General features: G+C 35.0%; 1 protein-coding gene across 3 annotated transcripts in view; it reads right to left on the bottom strand.

Annotated features, from left to right (window-relative positions):
- The window catches only part of LOC100375980 (hypoxia up-regulated protein 1-like), a 51,511-nt gene that overhangs the window by 21,875 nt on the left and 11,066 nt on the right, over window positions 1-18,570 (bottom strand). For 2 of the 3 annotated variants that reach the window (XM_085499341.1, XM_085499342.1), the window contains 14 exons: window positions 17,346-17,447; window positions 16,761-16,889; window positions 16,034-16,211; window positions 15,643-15,829; window positions 15,076-15,210; window positions 14,541-14,623; window positions 14,146-14,278; window positions 13,234-13,421; window positions 7,545-7,683; window positions 4,706-4,784; window positions 3,930-4,036; window positions 3,276-3,482; window positions 1,783-1,949; window positions 21-231 (listed from right to left, as the gene is read on the bottom strand). In XM_085499341.1, coding sequence (XP_085355467.1) covers window positions 21-231; window positions 1,783-1,949; window positions 3,276-3,482; window positions 3,930-4,036; window positions 4,706-4,784; window positions 7,545-7,683; window positions 13,234-13,421; window positions 14,146-14,278; window positions 14,541-14,623; window positions 15,076-15,210; window positions 15,643-15,829; window positions 16,034-16,211; window positions 16,761-16,889; window positions 17,346-17,447 — 2,045 coding nt within the window. The remainder of the gene's footprint in view (window positions 1-20; window positions 232-1,782; window positions 1,950-3,275; window positions 3,483-3,929; window positions 4,037-4,705; window positions 4,785-7,544; window positions 7,684-13,233; window positions 13,422-14,145; window positions 14,279-14,540; window positions 14,624-15,075; window positions 15,211-15,642; window positions 15,830-16,033; window positions 16,212-16,760; window positions 16,890-17,345; window positions 17,448-18,570) is intronic. The other variant, XM_085499343.1, reaches the window with a different exon arrangement.

Genomic DNA, 18,570 nt, shown 5'->3' with positions numbered 1-18,570 from the left:
TTAGAATTTTGAAAACTAACCTTTGCATCTGCATCATAGCCATCCTCATACAGCCAATCAGAAGCTTCGCTTAGTTTTCCAGATAACTCAGTTCTCTCTTCTTCCGTGGACGCCTTCTCATATTCACTTTGACTTAATTTGTCTTGAGTTTCAAAAATAAACGATTCTAAAGAATTCATTGCTTTTTCTTTCTCAGCCTTTTCTTCATCTTTTTTTTTTAGTTCCTCAAGTCTGTGTGCAAACAAAAACACATTAATTATTCTAACCAACATTTTGTAAATTTTTATTTATTTTTCTTATTTCTTTTGTCAATCTTGGGACAAATGAATATAAATTCCAATTAGGATTACCCCGATATTTTGTGAAAAATCACAAAAGTCAAAATTTGTATTCATTCAAATATTAAGGTAAAATAGCAGCCATCCAAATAGAGGTCTTATCTTAATTTTACTGTATAATGTGTAGTAATTAGTTTTTTTTTATTTAAAAACAAGCAGCCTCTTGGCTGAGATAGCTCCGCTGTCAGAAATGCACATTTCAATTAAAGAACTGAAGATATCATTAGAAAATGAACAAATCTTAAAGAGGTCTATGTATAACATCAAAGTAATCGGTTTTGCGGTTTTTAACAAGTTGAAAATATCACTTTTTACCATTCAGCTATAAATAATAATCTCTAAGTGACAGTCACTGATATTGAATGTCTCTGTTGTCTCCCTATGCTAACATACCATACTGTATTTGTACAAGCATATTTCCAATAGAAACGCACAAATCAAAAATTACAATGACTGTATACTAAATCATTTAAATATTACTAGTACCGTAAAAACTGTATTAGAAGCCGCATCCCTAATAGAAGTCGCGCCCATTATTTTTGAATAATTGAGAACTAAAAATTCACCATTTCTTATATGTGTAGATGCTCTAAATAGAAACCGCATTCCCTCTGATGCATTGTATCATTTTAAAAGAATCCGCGGTTTCTAATACAGATTTTACAGTAATTATTTTGTCCATGAAAAAATCTGTAATTTATGTAAGTGCATGTGCTACTGCCAGGTAATAGAACAAATATGGCAGGGTACTTACTTTGCCACAGATCCTTATACGAGACAACATGTGACAGGACTATGTGAACATATCATGTCATAGTTACATTGATTGTCACTGACTCGTTGATAGTACTGAGAGGAGTTACAGTGCATTTTGTCATGGAAACCATATTCTGTGTTTAGGACTATGTGACCACCTTCCATACACAATGTTATCATTGCAATTTAAATTTGCAATCACGATGACAACCAGACTCAGCATTATAACCAAGGATCTTTCAACCTTTTTCATTATCAGACTTTCTCAAACAAAATTTGCTGCAAATTTTTCTTATATTCTTCAATATTTCTAGAAATGTACCCTAATTTTGACGCCAACAGACAAAATTTGGATAAATTTTCATTTTTTTACAAAAACATTTGCCATTTTTGTCCCAATCTTCTGAAGGAAAGTGCAGACTGTAAATGAGACTATTTTGTGAATTTGTGATGAAAAGAGGGAACTGGTGGTGAAAAGGTTGAAGTCATGTCTGTTAGTGAATGAAGAGATCACTGTAGCTTAGTGGTTTTACTGGCAACATGATAGGTAAGTAGTTCAAACCCCACCTATGGTTGAAAATCCTAACAGAGGGGACAATCACTTCCCTGGATGACTCCACCACAAAGGAAGTCCAAAGCCACTGACAGAGACTCAATCAAAATAGTTGTGTGGGATATCAGTACTTACTTGCCAACAGAGAGTTTCCGAGATTCTTTAGAGGGATTTGGTAAATCAAGTAACGACACTTCCATCTTGATTTCTTCTTTTAATGTCACTGGCTTAGGGGGCTTCTTTTTTGCTTCCTTTTCCTCAGGTTTCTCTTCTTTCTCACTTTTTGTGTCTGGTTCTTTTTCCTACAAAAAATTAAATTTGTATATTGTGAGCCAAATAATAGGCCTACTGGTAATTAAGTGGTTTGTATAATAAGCACAATATTTAAATGATGTCCAGATATTTTTATAACCTGATTAAAATGACTAGAAACAATACGTTGTCGCATTCAATGATCACAGTAACTAGTAATAATCAATTACCATACTTGGTGTTTAGCTTGTTAATATGAGGTTTTTGCGAGAATACCTTAAAGTATGCGCAGCGGAGGTCGATGTGCTGCATACTGTCCGAGTGCATACTTTGAGGTATTTTCCTAATAACCTTATTATTATACATTTTTTCCTTCCAATGATACATCATGGGAATGCCAAAATCCAAAAGGTTTAGAACAGAATCAGCGAACTTCTCTGTGTGGAGTCCGGTCAAACCCTGGTGGCAGCCATGTTTGTTTTTATTATTAGAGGACGCTTACGCACGTGATCATTTCATATTTGGAATTTGCATTTCCTTATATGGTAGAATGAAAATACCACAAAATTACGACACGCTGTAACTTATGGTGTTATGGTGACAGATGTATAACAATATTTTTTATTTTATTTACACGTTTATTTTAAGGCGGCATGACCAGAATGTCATACCAAGTACAAGAATACATTAAATGTGGTCACAAAACATGAAGGCATGTGAATCAACTGTACGCTATCGGTTTTAACGTTTGCAGTTTATTTGATTTTTTTTGGTCATATCTTAATACATTGCCTCCATGAACAGTCGAGATGAATGGGAGAACCTGCGCTAGCAAGCAATGTTATATCCCTGATATTCAACACAAAGAAATGGACCCTGCATCTATTTGTTTTTATTGACATTGGATTACTGGGAAGGATTCAATAGCATAAACTAAAATGCATAAACAAAAATGAACAATGTTTTTAACCCATTTATAAGACATTATATCACAAGAAATTGCATTCAGTTTGAACACAAACAGCAATGGTTAAAACAAGATAACAACCAGTCGGCCAGTTTGCTTTTGATTAAATAAAACAGAATGCATTAGAATCCCATATTGTCCAATAATACTGAGTTTTTATAAAAATGGCGGCCATCTTGAATGATTGGAAAAATGACCAATGTATGTAATAATTTTGAACAAAATCTGTCCCTACACTACCAATGGCAGAAATGCTTGATTTTCATGTGTTTGTTAGTACAAATATGGCTGCCATTCAGTCATCTTGAATTGGATCATAAAATGGATTGGTGAATGTGATCGGATGAGGCATGTCCAAGTCTCACTGTAGTCTCAAACAACATGTCATGAAGGTTGGTTAAAAACATACCTCAGTTTTGTCATCTTCCTTTTCCTGATCTTTCTTCTCATCTTCTTTAGTTTCGTCCTCCTTTGTTTCGTTCTCCTTAGTTTCATCTTTCTCATCATCTGATTTTTCTTCCTCTTTAGGTTCATTTTCACTTTCTTTTTCATCTTCTGACTTTTTCTCATCTTCCTTAGCAACCTTTTCATCTGCAGCCTCTTCTTTCTCTTCCTCCTAGAATATTTTAGGTGACCATCAGAAGAATTTATTTACGATCACAGTTTTGGCATGGAAAAATGAAGAATCAGTAGTAATAATATTATGAACATATTATGAATAATAACTTGATTTCTCTACAAGTACCATCAAAGGGTACTGTATTGAAAAGACAAAACATAAAATACATTACAGACAAATGCATTACGTGAAATCATAAAATAGAAAAACAGAAATAAACCCCCTTGAAGCTCTTCTCAACTTTGTCTACAGCAATGCTAAGAATGCGTCTTTATTATAATTCATTTTGAAAATTATTTTTTTTATTTTATGTTTTCTTAAATTCTGATGAAAAAAAAACAAAAATGATATGGTGTGCACATTTTCAACTGAGAAGTACGATGACAAACATTAATATTTTATTTTCTGAGGCTATTATCTATCAATGTTCAGTAATGTTTGTACCTCTTGTGGTTTTGGTTTCTCATCCTCTTCTTCTTCCTCCTCTACAGGTGCCTCAGTATCCTCTTTCTTGGAGCCTGAAAAGAAGCTACTGATGGTACTTCCAAGCTCTGTAATACACAATACACCAGAAACACTACCTTAGCTATACGCACACATCCTAACACATCAGCCAGTTAGTCCTGTGTCTATACAGCAAAATAGGTTACCCCGGTAAATTATAGAAGTTTTGGAGTCGAGTTAACTGAAAATGGTTGCAGTTTTGGAGGTAATAACATTTTGTTTTTATGGAAAAAATTTTGACTCAAAAATTATTTTTTAAAAAACAGTACATTTTGTTAAAGTAAAAAAAAGAAAAAAACCAAGTAATTCAGAAGTCATTATTATTGACTTGACCCAAGAATTTGGGGATTACTATAGTGACTGTCAATAGGACGCCAATTGCCGATGTGTTACAAAATGCACACAAAGAGAGACAATAGTAAAATGATTAATACAGATGATGATTATGATTAATGAGAAGACAATTATTTGACAACAATTATTTATTCACTTGTTCTGTTTCCAGAAATAAGAACTAAGAAAACAAAGAATACAAAATTTTTAATGATTTTTAACCTTAACATGAATTTTACATGAACACAGTGATAAAGAAACAGGATGTAATAGGAAAGAGTGCACACACAAACACACAAGAAACAAATGTAATAGGAAAGAGTGCACACACAAATAAACAGAAAGTGATATTATTATTAATAACTTTCTTTTTGGTAACTCACTCTGAAAAGTTGATTGTTCTTTTTCTGGCTCGGATTCAGTTTCATTCTCTGGTGGCAATCTCTCGAAAACAGACTCAACCTGTGAAATACGATAACAAAAAGAAGCAACACAAGTTGGGGTGAGAGTGATCTGTAGATACCAGTAAGTAAATAAATTGACATATTGATTTATATAGCTTCAGCAATATGACTGTATTGCTAGGAATACCATTTACGTTTTGGTTCATACTGCTATTAATGTTTAATCATACCCCAGACCATTCGTCCCGGTGTTATCGCTATCGCCACACGAGACTCCAGATTGTCTCCTATACAATTTTCCTTCCGCCCACTTAATTTTAATATTCATATGATCTTTGCACTGACATCGATAGCCAATCGCATTCGACCGCGGACGTCACTCTAAATAAACAACTGAATAAATTAATATACCATATTTGGAAGATAGCGGGTAAATTCAACGTTGTTGGTGTGTTCCTTCGGGTTCCGAAGTCGCACGAAACGAGTTCATGTTCCGTTATCTTTCGCAAGTAAAACAGGTCGATATGTATTAAACATGGCATTTGTTTTCTTGTTTTAACCCCCTTATTACGCAAGCTTCCGTCGAAGTGGTGTTTTTTTCGACGATTTGTGGCATGTTGCAAAACGAACGAAACATTGCGGCATTCTTAGCGGTGGATAAGGGATCGACTATGTCGTCACATTTATGTCTCGTTTGAAAGAGAATAAACAACCGCTCAGAAAAATATGTTGCTAATATTTAAGTGCGGTGCCTTGAAATCGCCTGCCCGACGTCCAAATTTCAAAAGGATGTTCGATTTGCAATGACGACCGTTCATATGTACTAGGCGACGTTACTAATTACTACTAGGGTCGGTGTTTGCATTAAGAATTATAGAACAAAAGATCAGCAAAGCGGTGCTTTTGTCGGCGATTTTGTCAAAGGGAATATTGATAAAATGTTGCAAAACAGAATCGCAAGTTGGGTGAAAAATTGCGCTGGCGACACCCGAGAAACACAGTGTCACGGTGCATTCGTGCATCAGTACACCGAAGAAATACATACATATTGTTGCGGACGACTATTGTAGACTGTGTTCGTGTAGTCTTCGAGTTTGTGGACAGTTAAAGTCGTGTGTGAATTTATTCAAGCCAGGAAAAGCAGGAGGGATAACTTATGGAAATCGTCTTTCCAATTTGATCCAGTGCGACGTTGTGAAAGGAGCGACTCTGTCGTCTCATCTATGTCTAGTTTGTAAGAGAAAGATTGATAGCGCAGAAAAAGCCGCCAATAATGTAAAACAGTGGCGTGAAATTGTCAGTCATTCTAATATCTCCCAACCTGTGAACGAAAGGGTTAAGCGTGCTGCCTTGAAATCGCCTGCCAAAACTAAAATGGCGCGTGTCACGTGATTTTGTTTACTAAAGATAGCGTGGGCGTTTGATTGACACTCAACTCATTAGTATTCCACCAATCACAGCTACATCTACTTTCTGGATGTGCGCAGTCAAATTGTATAGGAGACAAGCTGGAGTCTCGTGTGGCGATAGCGATAACACCGGGACGAATCGTCTGGGGTAGTTTAATCAGTAATTGTGACACAAATTTCTAAGTTTGACATTTTAAAAATAAACAAGCCATGCATGGCACAGTCCCAGTTAGTTAACAAATTTAAGATAGATAGTTTTGTTTACAGTAATATAGTTTGAACATAAACATGTCAGAGATATGGATCTTGGCGCTGATTGACATTCAGTCATCATGTATCTGATCGTCAAATGAATACTTGTCCATATTGTCTTGGAACAGCATTAATTGAAACAAAAAGGCCACTGGTCGGCCATTTTGAATCAGATTGTCAAATCAATATATCTGTATATCTATAACATGTATAATGAATATATAAAATTTGAACGTAACCAGTTAAAGCATGTCAAAGAACTAGAACCGCATTCATTGAAACAAAATGGCTGCCATGTCTAAGATATAGGGTTCGACACATGCACACACAGCGTCAATTCACAAGCCCCTGTTTTTGGACGATATCTGAACAGGGACTAACACAGTTCGCATTGCCCTACTCTGTTGTCAACAGCATTAAATTCATTCCCTCTTGGCAAATATGTGAAAGATTCCCTGAAAATGTGTAAAAATGTCACCATTTTAGCTAATAATTTATATAAGTAGAGAGATCTTGGCCTTACTTTCCTGCTCATTTTATTTTGAGAGTGCTGGTGGGTCTCATCCCTTAAAGAAACAAACCGACTTTCAAGACAAACAAAGCCCCCTAACTCAGTGAGTGCATGTCTATTGTTTACAAATCTAGTTTAATTTAAGAGGCTCGCTTAAATTTATATTTTGCAGTATATGTAAATATTGGTCAGATGATGGTACCTCAAAGATTTTCAAAGTAGGAATACAACTTGAAGCTGCATCAAAATGCCATTTTAAATATAACTGATTTACACAAGTGAATGGAGGGGAAAAAAAAACCAGAAGCACAAATTCAAAATAGCAAGATCATTGATAAAAATCTTTTACACAAGGACATATGAAACTAGTAGAGAAAAAAAATGGCAGTGTAGGAAAAATCTAGTTAAAAACCATATTTAGATGGGAAATACCAATTCATTCAATGTTAACGAATAACAAAGTTTTGAGTTGTAGTATCAGTCAGTTTCCATGCCAGAATGATGGGTTGATTTCTCCCTTGTTGGTTTCTTTGGATCAGGTGAGCTATTGAACGTTCATGCGGTGAAATCAACCCCCAGAATACGCAATTTTTTAGTGTAACAGCAGGACTGAAAACTTATTTTAAAAAAAGAGACACCATCTTACCTTGTCTAAATATAACAGTCCACTTTCATCCATCCGGAAATGTGCTTTGACTCCTTTAGACTCCGCATCATGGTTATTATTCAATGCATCAGCGACTCCAGTCAAAGAAATTCGTGTTAAATTTCTCTTTCCAAATATTCTGATGGAAAGCAATGTAAAATTAACTCAACATAGAACAAACAGAACAAAGTTTTGACATAGATACAGTGATTCAAGGGGCATGTGCTAAATTTACTGTTTTACACAAAAAATATGGTAAGTTTTACACAAGAAATATCCCATAATGCTATAGCTGCGATTTTTGACAAAATATCCTAATTTTCATTAATGTGAGGATCAATTAGTTTTAAATTCTATAAGTTTCACTGGCGAGTATCCAAATTCTCGCATTATTTGTTGAACAGATTGCGAGAATTCAATCTAATTTAGATTCTCCCCAATTGATGAGAAAATAAAAATTTTCATGGATATCAGTGCAAATAATATCAAGTCACGTCAAACTGTGAGTAGATGTTAGTTTCTCAATTGAGTCAAGCACAATATGAAGTTTTGGCAGTTGAAACCAAACTCATCATTTATTGTTTTGCTTTAAAAATAATATGGGACCCAGGGGCACCGGAGTCCTTTGGAATTAAGTAGAACTTTGGTCTGGTAATTGATACAAATTAGTTATGCATGGTTTGACCAAAACCTTATCAGAATTTGCATGTTCCATATTATCAGACTTGTTTCATCTGAATATGATGATCGCTTCTTGAGATATCATTTGAACAAGTTTCCCACACAGACAGACCGAGCGCTCATTTTGTGCACATTGCTGACATAAGCTCCCCTTTGTGCAGAGCACAACTGGAGTCAAAAATGACAACTGATTTAAACATTAAAATATTTATTAACCTTTCTTTTGTCCAAATTACAATACATTTATTCAACTCAACTGTTTTAACAAAGTACAAGGCAGGATGGCTACAGGTATTTTAACAAAAGTCTGTTTTTTTTTTTTAAATAACAGTTGACTTAACCTTTTTATAGCAATGCTTTATTTTTCTCTTAAAACATTTATTCAACTAAACTTTTTTAACAAAGTAGAAAGCAATGCAGCTAACATTTATTCAACTAACTTTTTTTTGATAAAGTAGGTGGTAAGACGGCTACACAGACTATTTTAACTTGTCGACAATCACGTTTCGTGTACTTCAAGAGTTCAGTGAGTAGTCTGTCATGACATCACATGCGATGAAAGGTTGCTGGATGGAGCTGTTTTCCGAAAAGAAATGAAATTTCCCCCTCCCTGGCATTACAGCCAAAACAAGGTCAGCTTGGACGTTCAGATGCGAGAAGTATAAAAAAACGCAGCCAGTGATACATTTCGAAAATAAAAATACAAAATAAACGCAATCAGAGGGCCGACCACGCGCGTTGCAAATAAATAGAACGCGTTGTGACAAAGTCTCCCCAGCCTCTTTCACTCACGCAATATACTTATGCTATTTTCCAACGCATTTATATTGACGAAAAACACCACCAAAAAAATGTAAATCAGGCTTGTAATTACTAGTAACTCAACTGGAACGCAATAGTCATCACTGTAAAAGTGGATAAATTCAAACCAGCCAGCTCATGACCAGAGACGTCCGGTCGTCTTCGTTGATAATTCGCCAATTCACCATAATCGTGGTGGTAAACTGTTTAGCTGATTTTTCAAAAGATGGATATTCAATTCATTTTTCGTCTTAGCCTTGTCTTTTCCTCTTAAACGTCGTAGTCCGCTTCATTGAATGTTTAGTTTGATAATTGATAAACATATATTCAGTGTGAGACTGTTGCTTTCAAGTTGTGTTAATGCAAAGATGATTTAAACTTGTCCTTTCCGTTATCAACGTATTCAATATACGGAAATAGCATGTGTGTGCGTTTGCGTGAGTGAAAGATGCAGGTGAGATTTCTCGTCGCAACGCGTACTATTTATTTCCAATGCGCGTGGTCGGCGCCTTTGATTGCGTTTATTTTGTTCTTTCGTTCGCGAAATCTATCGCTGGCACCGTTTATTTTGTGATGTCTCACAACTGAATGTCCAAGCTGACTTTGATTTGGCTGTATTTAATAAAGTACATTAGTCTTTACAACTTTTGGATATATATCAACATAATGCTATCGTCGACGCTCGAGTTCGTTTTTTTCTTCAAAATGTTTAATTTGAAAACGACAAGTTGACAACATCGAGTCGCGTTTCGATCGGTTTTTTAGGATTCACGGGGCCAAGGAAACAATGTCAGTACCTACCGATGATGTTGAATAATATTGTTGTGTTTACCCACTGACATGATTGACCGCATTAGGATTTCGTGTGCTTCGCACAGACCATGAAGCTAAAAAAAAAACTCCAGGCACAGACCACCCACGCTCAGGTGAAGCGAACGGTACTCGTTGAAATATATGCCTAGCCATGTGTACGCTACCCTACAGTTTTTAGCGGCCGGAACATTTACACAGGGCTGTGAAATGTCATACTGTTAGTACCGGTTTAATATTCTCTCAGTGAAACTCTGTAAAACATGTCAGTACCTTCCGATGATGTTGAATAATAGGTTTGCGCTCAGACACGACTAACATGATTGACCGCGATTTCACACGATTTCATGTGCATTCGCACAGACCATCCACGCTCAAGCGATGCGACGGTAATCAGTGCAATGTCGCACTATCAGCACCGGTTTAATATTTTCTCAGTGACACGCCGTAAAACATACTTATCTTCTAAATGCACTCCATGACGCAAGACACCCGGGATACGCTAGGAGTTATTACTAGCATTGTATTGAGGTTAACCTTGAACACACGTTCCTGTACCTCGTGTATTTATTCCATCATGATTCGATGAATAGCCGTATGTGATTCATAGCTCTCTTGTCGCCGCCCGACTTTTTTATTGCTCGACGGTATTAGTCGGCCCCAGAGGCGACTGACAAGATACAAAACCATACTACAAATATAAATAAAAATGTAAAAATCAGTTGTCAGTCGTACAAAAGAGCTATGGAACCGCAGCTATGAATATAGTAGCCCTGAGTACAGTCCTGTAGGTTGGCCTCCTTCCGCTGATCAGTCGGCCCCCACAGTGCTGAGAAGTCGCATAGAGCAGGGGATTCGACACTATTGTGAAGGAATGTATTGGGCGATTTAAGAGGCATTCAGCTTTGCAGTTAAAAAATAAGCAGGTCGTCACGTCTAACTATTCTGAATGCCTTAACTGGAAGTGAAATTACATAAGATTTTCCACTCTAGTCGATCAAATCGACATTTTCCAACGTCAACCGAAAGTATACGCCGCCATCTTGTTCTTGACGTATTTATAAACAAAACGTTGTTTCGTTGCGTAAAACTAGTTTTTGCCAACGTTCCAGTGCTGTAGGTTCCTTTTTCGGCCACAAAAAGGGTATTTGTGATCGCTGGATTTGATCGATAGATGTTTTAGCTGGTTACAATCATGTAAACTGCAGAACGGTTCTCCGCCATAAATTTGTAGGCGGGTGTCGAATCCCCGGTCTATGCGACTTCTCAGGACTGTGGGGGCCGAATGATCAGCGGAAGGAGGCCAACCTACAGGACTGTACTCAGGGCTATGAATATAGCCACTGGTTGTTGCTTGTCAATGCCTAGTTCGTGCAATAAAACAGCGTAGCAAGTGTTCAATTCGTCCAATAACACACACTACTTTATTAAGACAGCGCCCATGTAATCACAAATACACATCAGGCATTGTATTCTATCAAAACAATTGTTATACTGTAATCACACTGCCATATCGTCGAATGGTCGTTTTATGCGTAACTGCGCATGCGTGATAAATTCAAATTAGTACTATTTAATCTATCATTAAACGGATAATTTATGCGATAAACTATCACAACATACATGAACACATCAAATAATATACATTCTTTATTATGAAACTACAATTTGATAAGAGAAGTGTGTATCAGGAAAAATAACACAAAATGTTTACTATGCAAATTGTGCCACTCACCATGTATGGTAATTGGACAGAGATTACCTACACTGAAAAAGCCTGATTTGGGGGGGGGGGGGGTTTGGGGCCAAAAAGTAATTTTAAAATGATTCAAGCCAAATAAAAAAAAAATGCCCTGGAGATATTCACACAAGCTATCATGATGCCAAGTTTCAGAAAAATAGACTGAAGGGTTTTTGAGATATCTTTGTCTACAGCACACGGACTACGGCCTACAGATTGTGATAGCATTAGTCCGTTGGACCGTTGGACCAAAGGACTAAAAAAATAAACAAGCAGCCTATCGGCTGAGATAGCTCCGCTGTTAGCAACGCACATTTCAATTAAAGAACTGAAGACATCATTAGAAAATGAACAATATGAATAGTATCAAAGCAATCGGACTTACAGTTTTTAACAAGAAGTCGAAAATATCACTTTTTACCAAAAATTACAAAAATATTCACCAAAATTAGAGAACTGAAGATATCATCACAAAACAAACAAATCTGAGAGAGGTCCACATGTAGTACCTATATATGTAATATCAAAGCAATCGGACTTACAGTTTTCAACAAGAAGTCGAAAATATCACTTTTTACCAAAAATGACAAAAATATTCACCAAAATTAGAGAACTGAAGATATCATCACAAAATGAACAAATCTGAGAAAGGTCTACATGTAGTATCTATATATGTAATATCAAAGCAATTGAACTTTTGGTTTTTAACAAGAAGTCGAAAATATCACTTTTTACCAAAAATTACAAAAATATTCACCAAAATTAGAGAATTGAAGATATCATCACGAAATGAACAAATCTGAGAGAGGTCCACATGTAGTACCTATATATGTAATATCAAAGCAATCGGACTTACAGTTTTCAACAAGAAGTCGAAAATATCACTTTTTACCAAAAATGACAAAAATATTCACCAAAATTAGAGAACTGAAGATATCATCACAAAATGAACAAATCTGAGAAAGGTCTACATGTAGTATCTATATATGTAATATCAAAGCAATTGAACTTTTGGTTTTTAACAAGAAGTCGAAAATATCACTTTTTACCAAAAATTACAAAAATATTCACCAAAATTAGAGAATTGAAGATATCATCACGAAATGAACAAATCTGAGAGAGGTCCACATGTAGTACCTATATATGTAGTATCAAAGCAATTGGACTTGCGGTTTTTAACAAGAAGTCGAAAATATCACTTTTTACCAAAAATGACAAAAATATTCACCAAAATTAGAGAATTAAAGATATCATTACAAAATGAACAAATCTGAGAGAGGTCCACATGTAGTACCTATATATGTAATATCAAAGCAATTGCACTTGCGGTTTTTAACAAGAAGTCGAAAATATCACTTTTTACCAAAAATGACAAAAATATTCACCAAAATTAGAGAATTGAAGATATCAACATGAAATGAACAAACCTAAGAGAGGTCTACCCAAGGTACATATACACCAAGTATCAAAGCATTCAGGCTTGTAGTTTTCAAGAAGAAGTCGAAAAAGTAAAACATTGACACGGACGACGACGGACAATCACTCATATGATAAGCTCCGCTCGACAAAGTCGACAGCGGAGCTAAAAAAGAAACAAAACAAAAAAACAACAACAACAAACAAACAAAACAAAAAAAAAACACCACCAATACTTACTTTAAATAATCTTCATTTACAAATGACAAATCTCCATAATTGACACTAAATGCAAAGTCATCAGTGTGTTTATTGAATGTCATAACTTTCTTCTGAGGATATGGATTATTTCTACCAAATAACGTTCTTTTAACAGTTTTCTGAAATTCTACTCCTTCATCATTAATAGCTGATCTTTCAAACTCCACCTAAAGAATCAAAAAAACATAATTCAGCTTACTCCATGATACACATCTTCTTCATTACCATATCAAACAGTAAAGAGACAGACGATGAGATGCAAATAGTACCTAGCTATGCATAGACAAACAAAGGTGATTTAGTTAAAGGGGAAACTTCCAAGCACAGGGATTGCACCAAAGAATCATGGGACACTATTGTTTATGTTGTTTACAAAGTTAATCTATCTTTTGTTATCCATTGTTATTTTAATCCAGAAAGTAAATTCTTACACACTCAACAAGATTACTGGTATTACAAAATCATTTGTTGAAACTGAAGTTTTTTTCTCTGGCTAAAATTACATGCTGAAGCCACCTAATTAGATGTCATCGAGGATCTGTTCATTATTTCCCAACCCCATTGTCTTTATTACCTCTTTTACATATAATGTCTTGTTTTACTGACACTTGAGACAAAATAATCAATATCAGAATTGAACACAGGCAAAAAACAACAACAATTCTATGAAAACCATGGTCAACTCTCACAAAATAAACTAATTTTCAATATTTTTCGACAAATTTCAATCAAGATTTTGAAAATAAAGTCATGCCATGAGTGCACGTATGCAAAGAGGTGAAACATAGGATTAATATTAAACATATTTTTGTATTTTGCCAGTAACATATTTTGATTTGAATAATTAATAGCACTAACACTATTTATTGAGATATATAAACATAGGCTTACTTCTATTGGGTAGAGATTGGCATCTTTGACTACAAACTTTTTAACTTTAAAACCTTTACTCAGGTAGGCAGCTTGATATGACGCTCCCAAAGCTGCTGCTTCATCAGCGTTGATGTTTTTTCCTAATTCACTCCTAAAAAAACAAATGAGTATTCACATTATATAGTCACCATGGTTACCAGTCAACCATTTTGAATTGGATCATGAAATGAATAGACATACATGTGTATGTCGCCCAAAAAACGTGATGTATTTGTGAAGTACAAATGTGATCGAACTAGGCATGTCTGAGATACAGGTGGACGCACAGAATTCAAAATGAAAGGGTAAATATTCAGTTCTGCTCAGGCTGTACTGCATTTGGTTGCAAACTAAACTGTTTAGAAGACACTTACTTTTTCACTGCTTCCAAAAGTAGTTCCTGCACCTTTGGAATCCTAGTTCCACCACCCATCAGTATAACCTGGTCGATTTCACCCTGTAAAACAATGGTCAAAAATCAAATCAACAACATTACATAAAAACTTCATGGTAGTCCAGCATTAGCTATTCAATTCAGATTAACAGGATGCAGGCCCTTACACTGTATACATGTACTTCTCTGGATCACATCTGCTGAGTTAAGGCTGATTTAAGACATTTAGCCTCTGTGACCTGTATACTTACCAGGGTCATATCTGCTGAATCTATGGCCATTCTAATACAATCAGGCCCTGTAACCTGTATACTTACCAGGGTCATATCTGCTGAATCTATGGCCATTCTAATACAGTCAGGCCCTGTAATCTGTATACTTACCAGGGTCATATCTGCTGAATTAATGGCCATTCTAATACAATCAGGCCCTGTAATTTGTATACTTACTAGTGTCATAACTGCTGACTCGATGGCCATTCTAATACAATCAGGCCCTGTAACCTGTATACTTACTAGTGTCATATCTGCTGATTCAATGGCCATTCTGACAGGATTCTTGACTCTAGCAAACAAATCAGCACACATTGTTTCCATTTCTTCCCTTGTTATTTTGACACGGAAATCAACATCATCTATTAAACCTTCAATCTGAAAGTAAACAATAAATGTAATCTAATAATCATAATTTTCATTTTTTTCCTACTTTCTCTCGATCTAGTAAATTAAAAATTTCACACAGAACTTGATAAACAGGTTCTTATTGGAACATTTTAACTTTTCTTGTCATTGTCTGTATGCTCGACCTCTATAGTTGTGTGTGACTCGAACTGAGGCTCAATACGGCAACAAGTCCCCGAGCTACAGGGAACTTGATTCATGATGAGTTGCTAAACAATCTAGTGCTGAGTGAGTATGTTTACTTTGATTTTATCTTGCAATGTATTTGGTGTTAATTAATTGCTTTATTATTATTACAATTTACTTAATTAATTGGTTAATACATGTTACACTGTAGCGGATTTCTTGATAAGCGAACACATTTCAGTGTAGGAAATTGCTGAATCATCACATGTGTCTTACCTGTGCCATGTGTTCTGTATTTGCACTCAACACTTTTTTTATTCTCTTTGCTTCTTTTAATAATTTTGCCATTGCTCTCGGTGATTCATAAACATTGCTCTTTGCCTTGCCTTGCTCTGTGAACACCTTAGCAAAGTGTTCTCTTAGTCTCAACTCAACTTCAAATCCTCCCAGAGTTCGGTCAAATCTGAGAAAGTTGAGAACAATATCACTATGATGACAAGAAGCATTATATTTTGCAGAAAATTTTACTCAATTTTTTTTAACTATATTTCTCCCAACCTTCCGAAGGATATTACAGACTATATATAAACAGGACTATTTTGTGAATTTGGGATAAAAAGAAGGAACTGACGATGAAAAGGTTTAGCCAAAATTTGTGACCATTTACCCAATTCCTTTAACTGTGAGCTGTGGATTTGTCTCACTGATGCCTTTTTCTTTGGTCTTCACTATCTGGTAACTAACAATGGTTGCCGTGGTACTACTCGCTCCCATATCATAGAACATTATATTAGTAGGAGTAACATTGAACGTAGTTCTTCTAAACACGCCATAATTCAACGCAACTGTCGAAAAAAAAGCATAGTGAAACTGTTGAAACATTTCTCACACATCATATTTGCTCTATTAGTAGCGTATATATTTATTTTCGCTATTTTTGCTGAAGGAATGGTTTGTAATAATAAAATCCAGCAAATAAACTTTTTTTCCTATATTTTACATTCAACTTGTCAAAAATCAGTAAAAATAAATTCCATACAAAACATCCTAAAAAGGCTTTTCACCGAAAATTAATTCCAGCTAAAAGTACTTTACAGTATGATAGGGGCTGTGTCATGGTCAGGGTGCCTTCTAACAGGACTGGTTTTGTTTGGATCCAGAGTCAAATTGGAATCTCCTAAAGTCAGTTAGTTGATAGTATGTGACTGTATAGACTTGAGGGACAAATGAATGGTGTGACCACTCATTTCCTTTATTTTCTCACACCTAGCATTTTGATAATAGTTTTAAAAATGTCTAACGTGCCTAATGTTCAAGCCTCCCAATCTAAAAGTTTGGGTTTCAAAAATGCAGTTTACAAAGAGAATGGCATATTAATAAAATTAATAAAATACCTGCTGCATTGTCATTCATTAGTTGCAGTACGTTAAGCCCCACTAACTCAGCAGCATGTTTAACAGATCTTCTCTCGGCTTGGTTGAAATAAGCAGGTACTGTTATGACAACATCTTTGATGGGTTGTTCTGAAAAGAAACAAACATGAAAACATAAAATACATATCCAGTAAATGAAAAATGATTAGAAACAAATTTAAGTTCATCTTTAGAATGGTATAACGTTTCCACCACAATGTTGGTATATTTAATGATTTCCACCAATTTCCTTAAAATTCAATTTTTCATCAAAAGAACACAAATAAAAAAAATATGGACAAATTTATGTGTTTTTCTTAGCAAAATGAGACAAAAACGTAAACACATTGCCTTTTTTCACATCTGTACACATTATCCAACGTCTCATTTCATTGCACATTCTATAGTTTGTAATTTCCAGTTTTGTGTTTATCAAATGGAACGATTTGTACCATTACAGAATTTATCATGTATGGAGACTTGTATTACTTAAGCATACATGTACGTCTATTTTGTGAGTTGGTTAATTTGATGCATTAAACAAGTTAAAGTATTTTAAAATCTTACCAGCGAATGCTGCTGCCATTTCTTGAGCTCTGTTTAATATCATAGCCAGTAATTCTTCAGGTGTATATTGGAGATCTTCACTGTGTTGGAATAAGATAGTATCTGAAGAAATGATGAAAAAAATCATAGATTCACCATTACCATATTTTCTGTATCACCGGTAGTAGCATGTACTTAGAAAAATTAGATGTCTATGGTCAAAATCTGAAATATTTTAATGATTCATTATAACAAATATTGTGATTTTTGTTTTAATACGATTTTATTTAGCTCCACTGTCATTGCAGATGACAGAGCAAAGCTGTTCATTTACTGTCCATCGACTTCTTGAAAACCACCAGTGCAATTGTTTTGATACTTTGATAATTTATCTGTTCATATAATGTCCATCGACTTCTTGAAAACCACAAGTGTAATTGTTTTGATACTTTGATAATTTATCTGTTCGTATATTGTCCATCGACTTCTTGAAAACCACCAGTGTAATTGTTTTGATACTTTGATAATTTATCTGTTCGTATATTGTCCATCGACTTCTTGAAAACCACCAGTGTAATTGTTTTGATACTTTGATAATTTATCTGTTCATATATTGTCCATCGACTTCTTGAAAACCACCAGTGTAATTGTTTTGATACTTTGATAATTTATCTGTTCGTATATTGTCCATCGACTTCTTGAAAACCACCAGTGTAATTGTTTTGATACTTTGATAATTTATCTGTTCGTATATTGTCCATCGACTTCTTGAAAACCACCAGTGTAATTGTTTTGATACTTTGATAATTTATCTGTTCGTATATTGTCCATCGACTTCTTGAAAACCACCAGTGTAATTGTTTTGATACTTTGATAATTTATCTGTTCATATATTGTCCATCGACTTCTTGAAAACCACCAGTGTAATTGTTTTGATACTTTGATAATTTATCTGTTCGTATATTGTCCATCGACTTCTTGAAAACCACCAGTGTAATTGTTTTGATACTTTGATAATTTATCTGTTCGTATATTGTCCATCGACTTCTTGAAAACCACCAGTGTAATTGTTTTGATACTTTGATAATTTATCTGTTCATATAATGTCCATCGACTTCTTGAAAACCACCAGTGTAATTGTTTTGATACTTTGATAATTTATCTGTTCGTATATTGTCCATCGACTTCTTGAAAACCACCAGTGTAATTGTTTTGATACTTTGATAATTTATCTGTTCATATATTG

This window comes from Saccoglossus kowalevskii, chromosome 5, assembly GCF_978046115.1.
Source record: "Saccoglossus kowalevskii chromosome 5, keSacKowa6.1, whole genome shotgun sequence".
Lineage (NCBI taxonomy): Eukaryota > Metazoa > Hemichordata > Enteropneusta > Harrimaniidae > Saccoglossus > Saccoglossus kowalevskii.
Note: the sequence above shows the minus strand (reverse complement) of the source record. Positions and strands in the feature narration are given on the sequence as shown.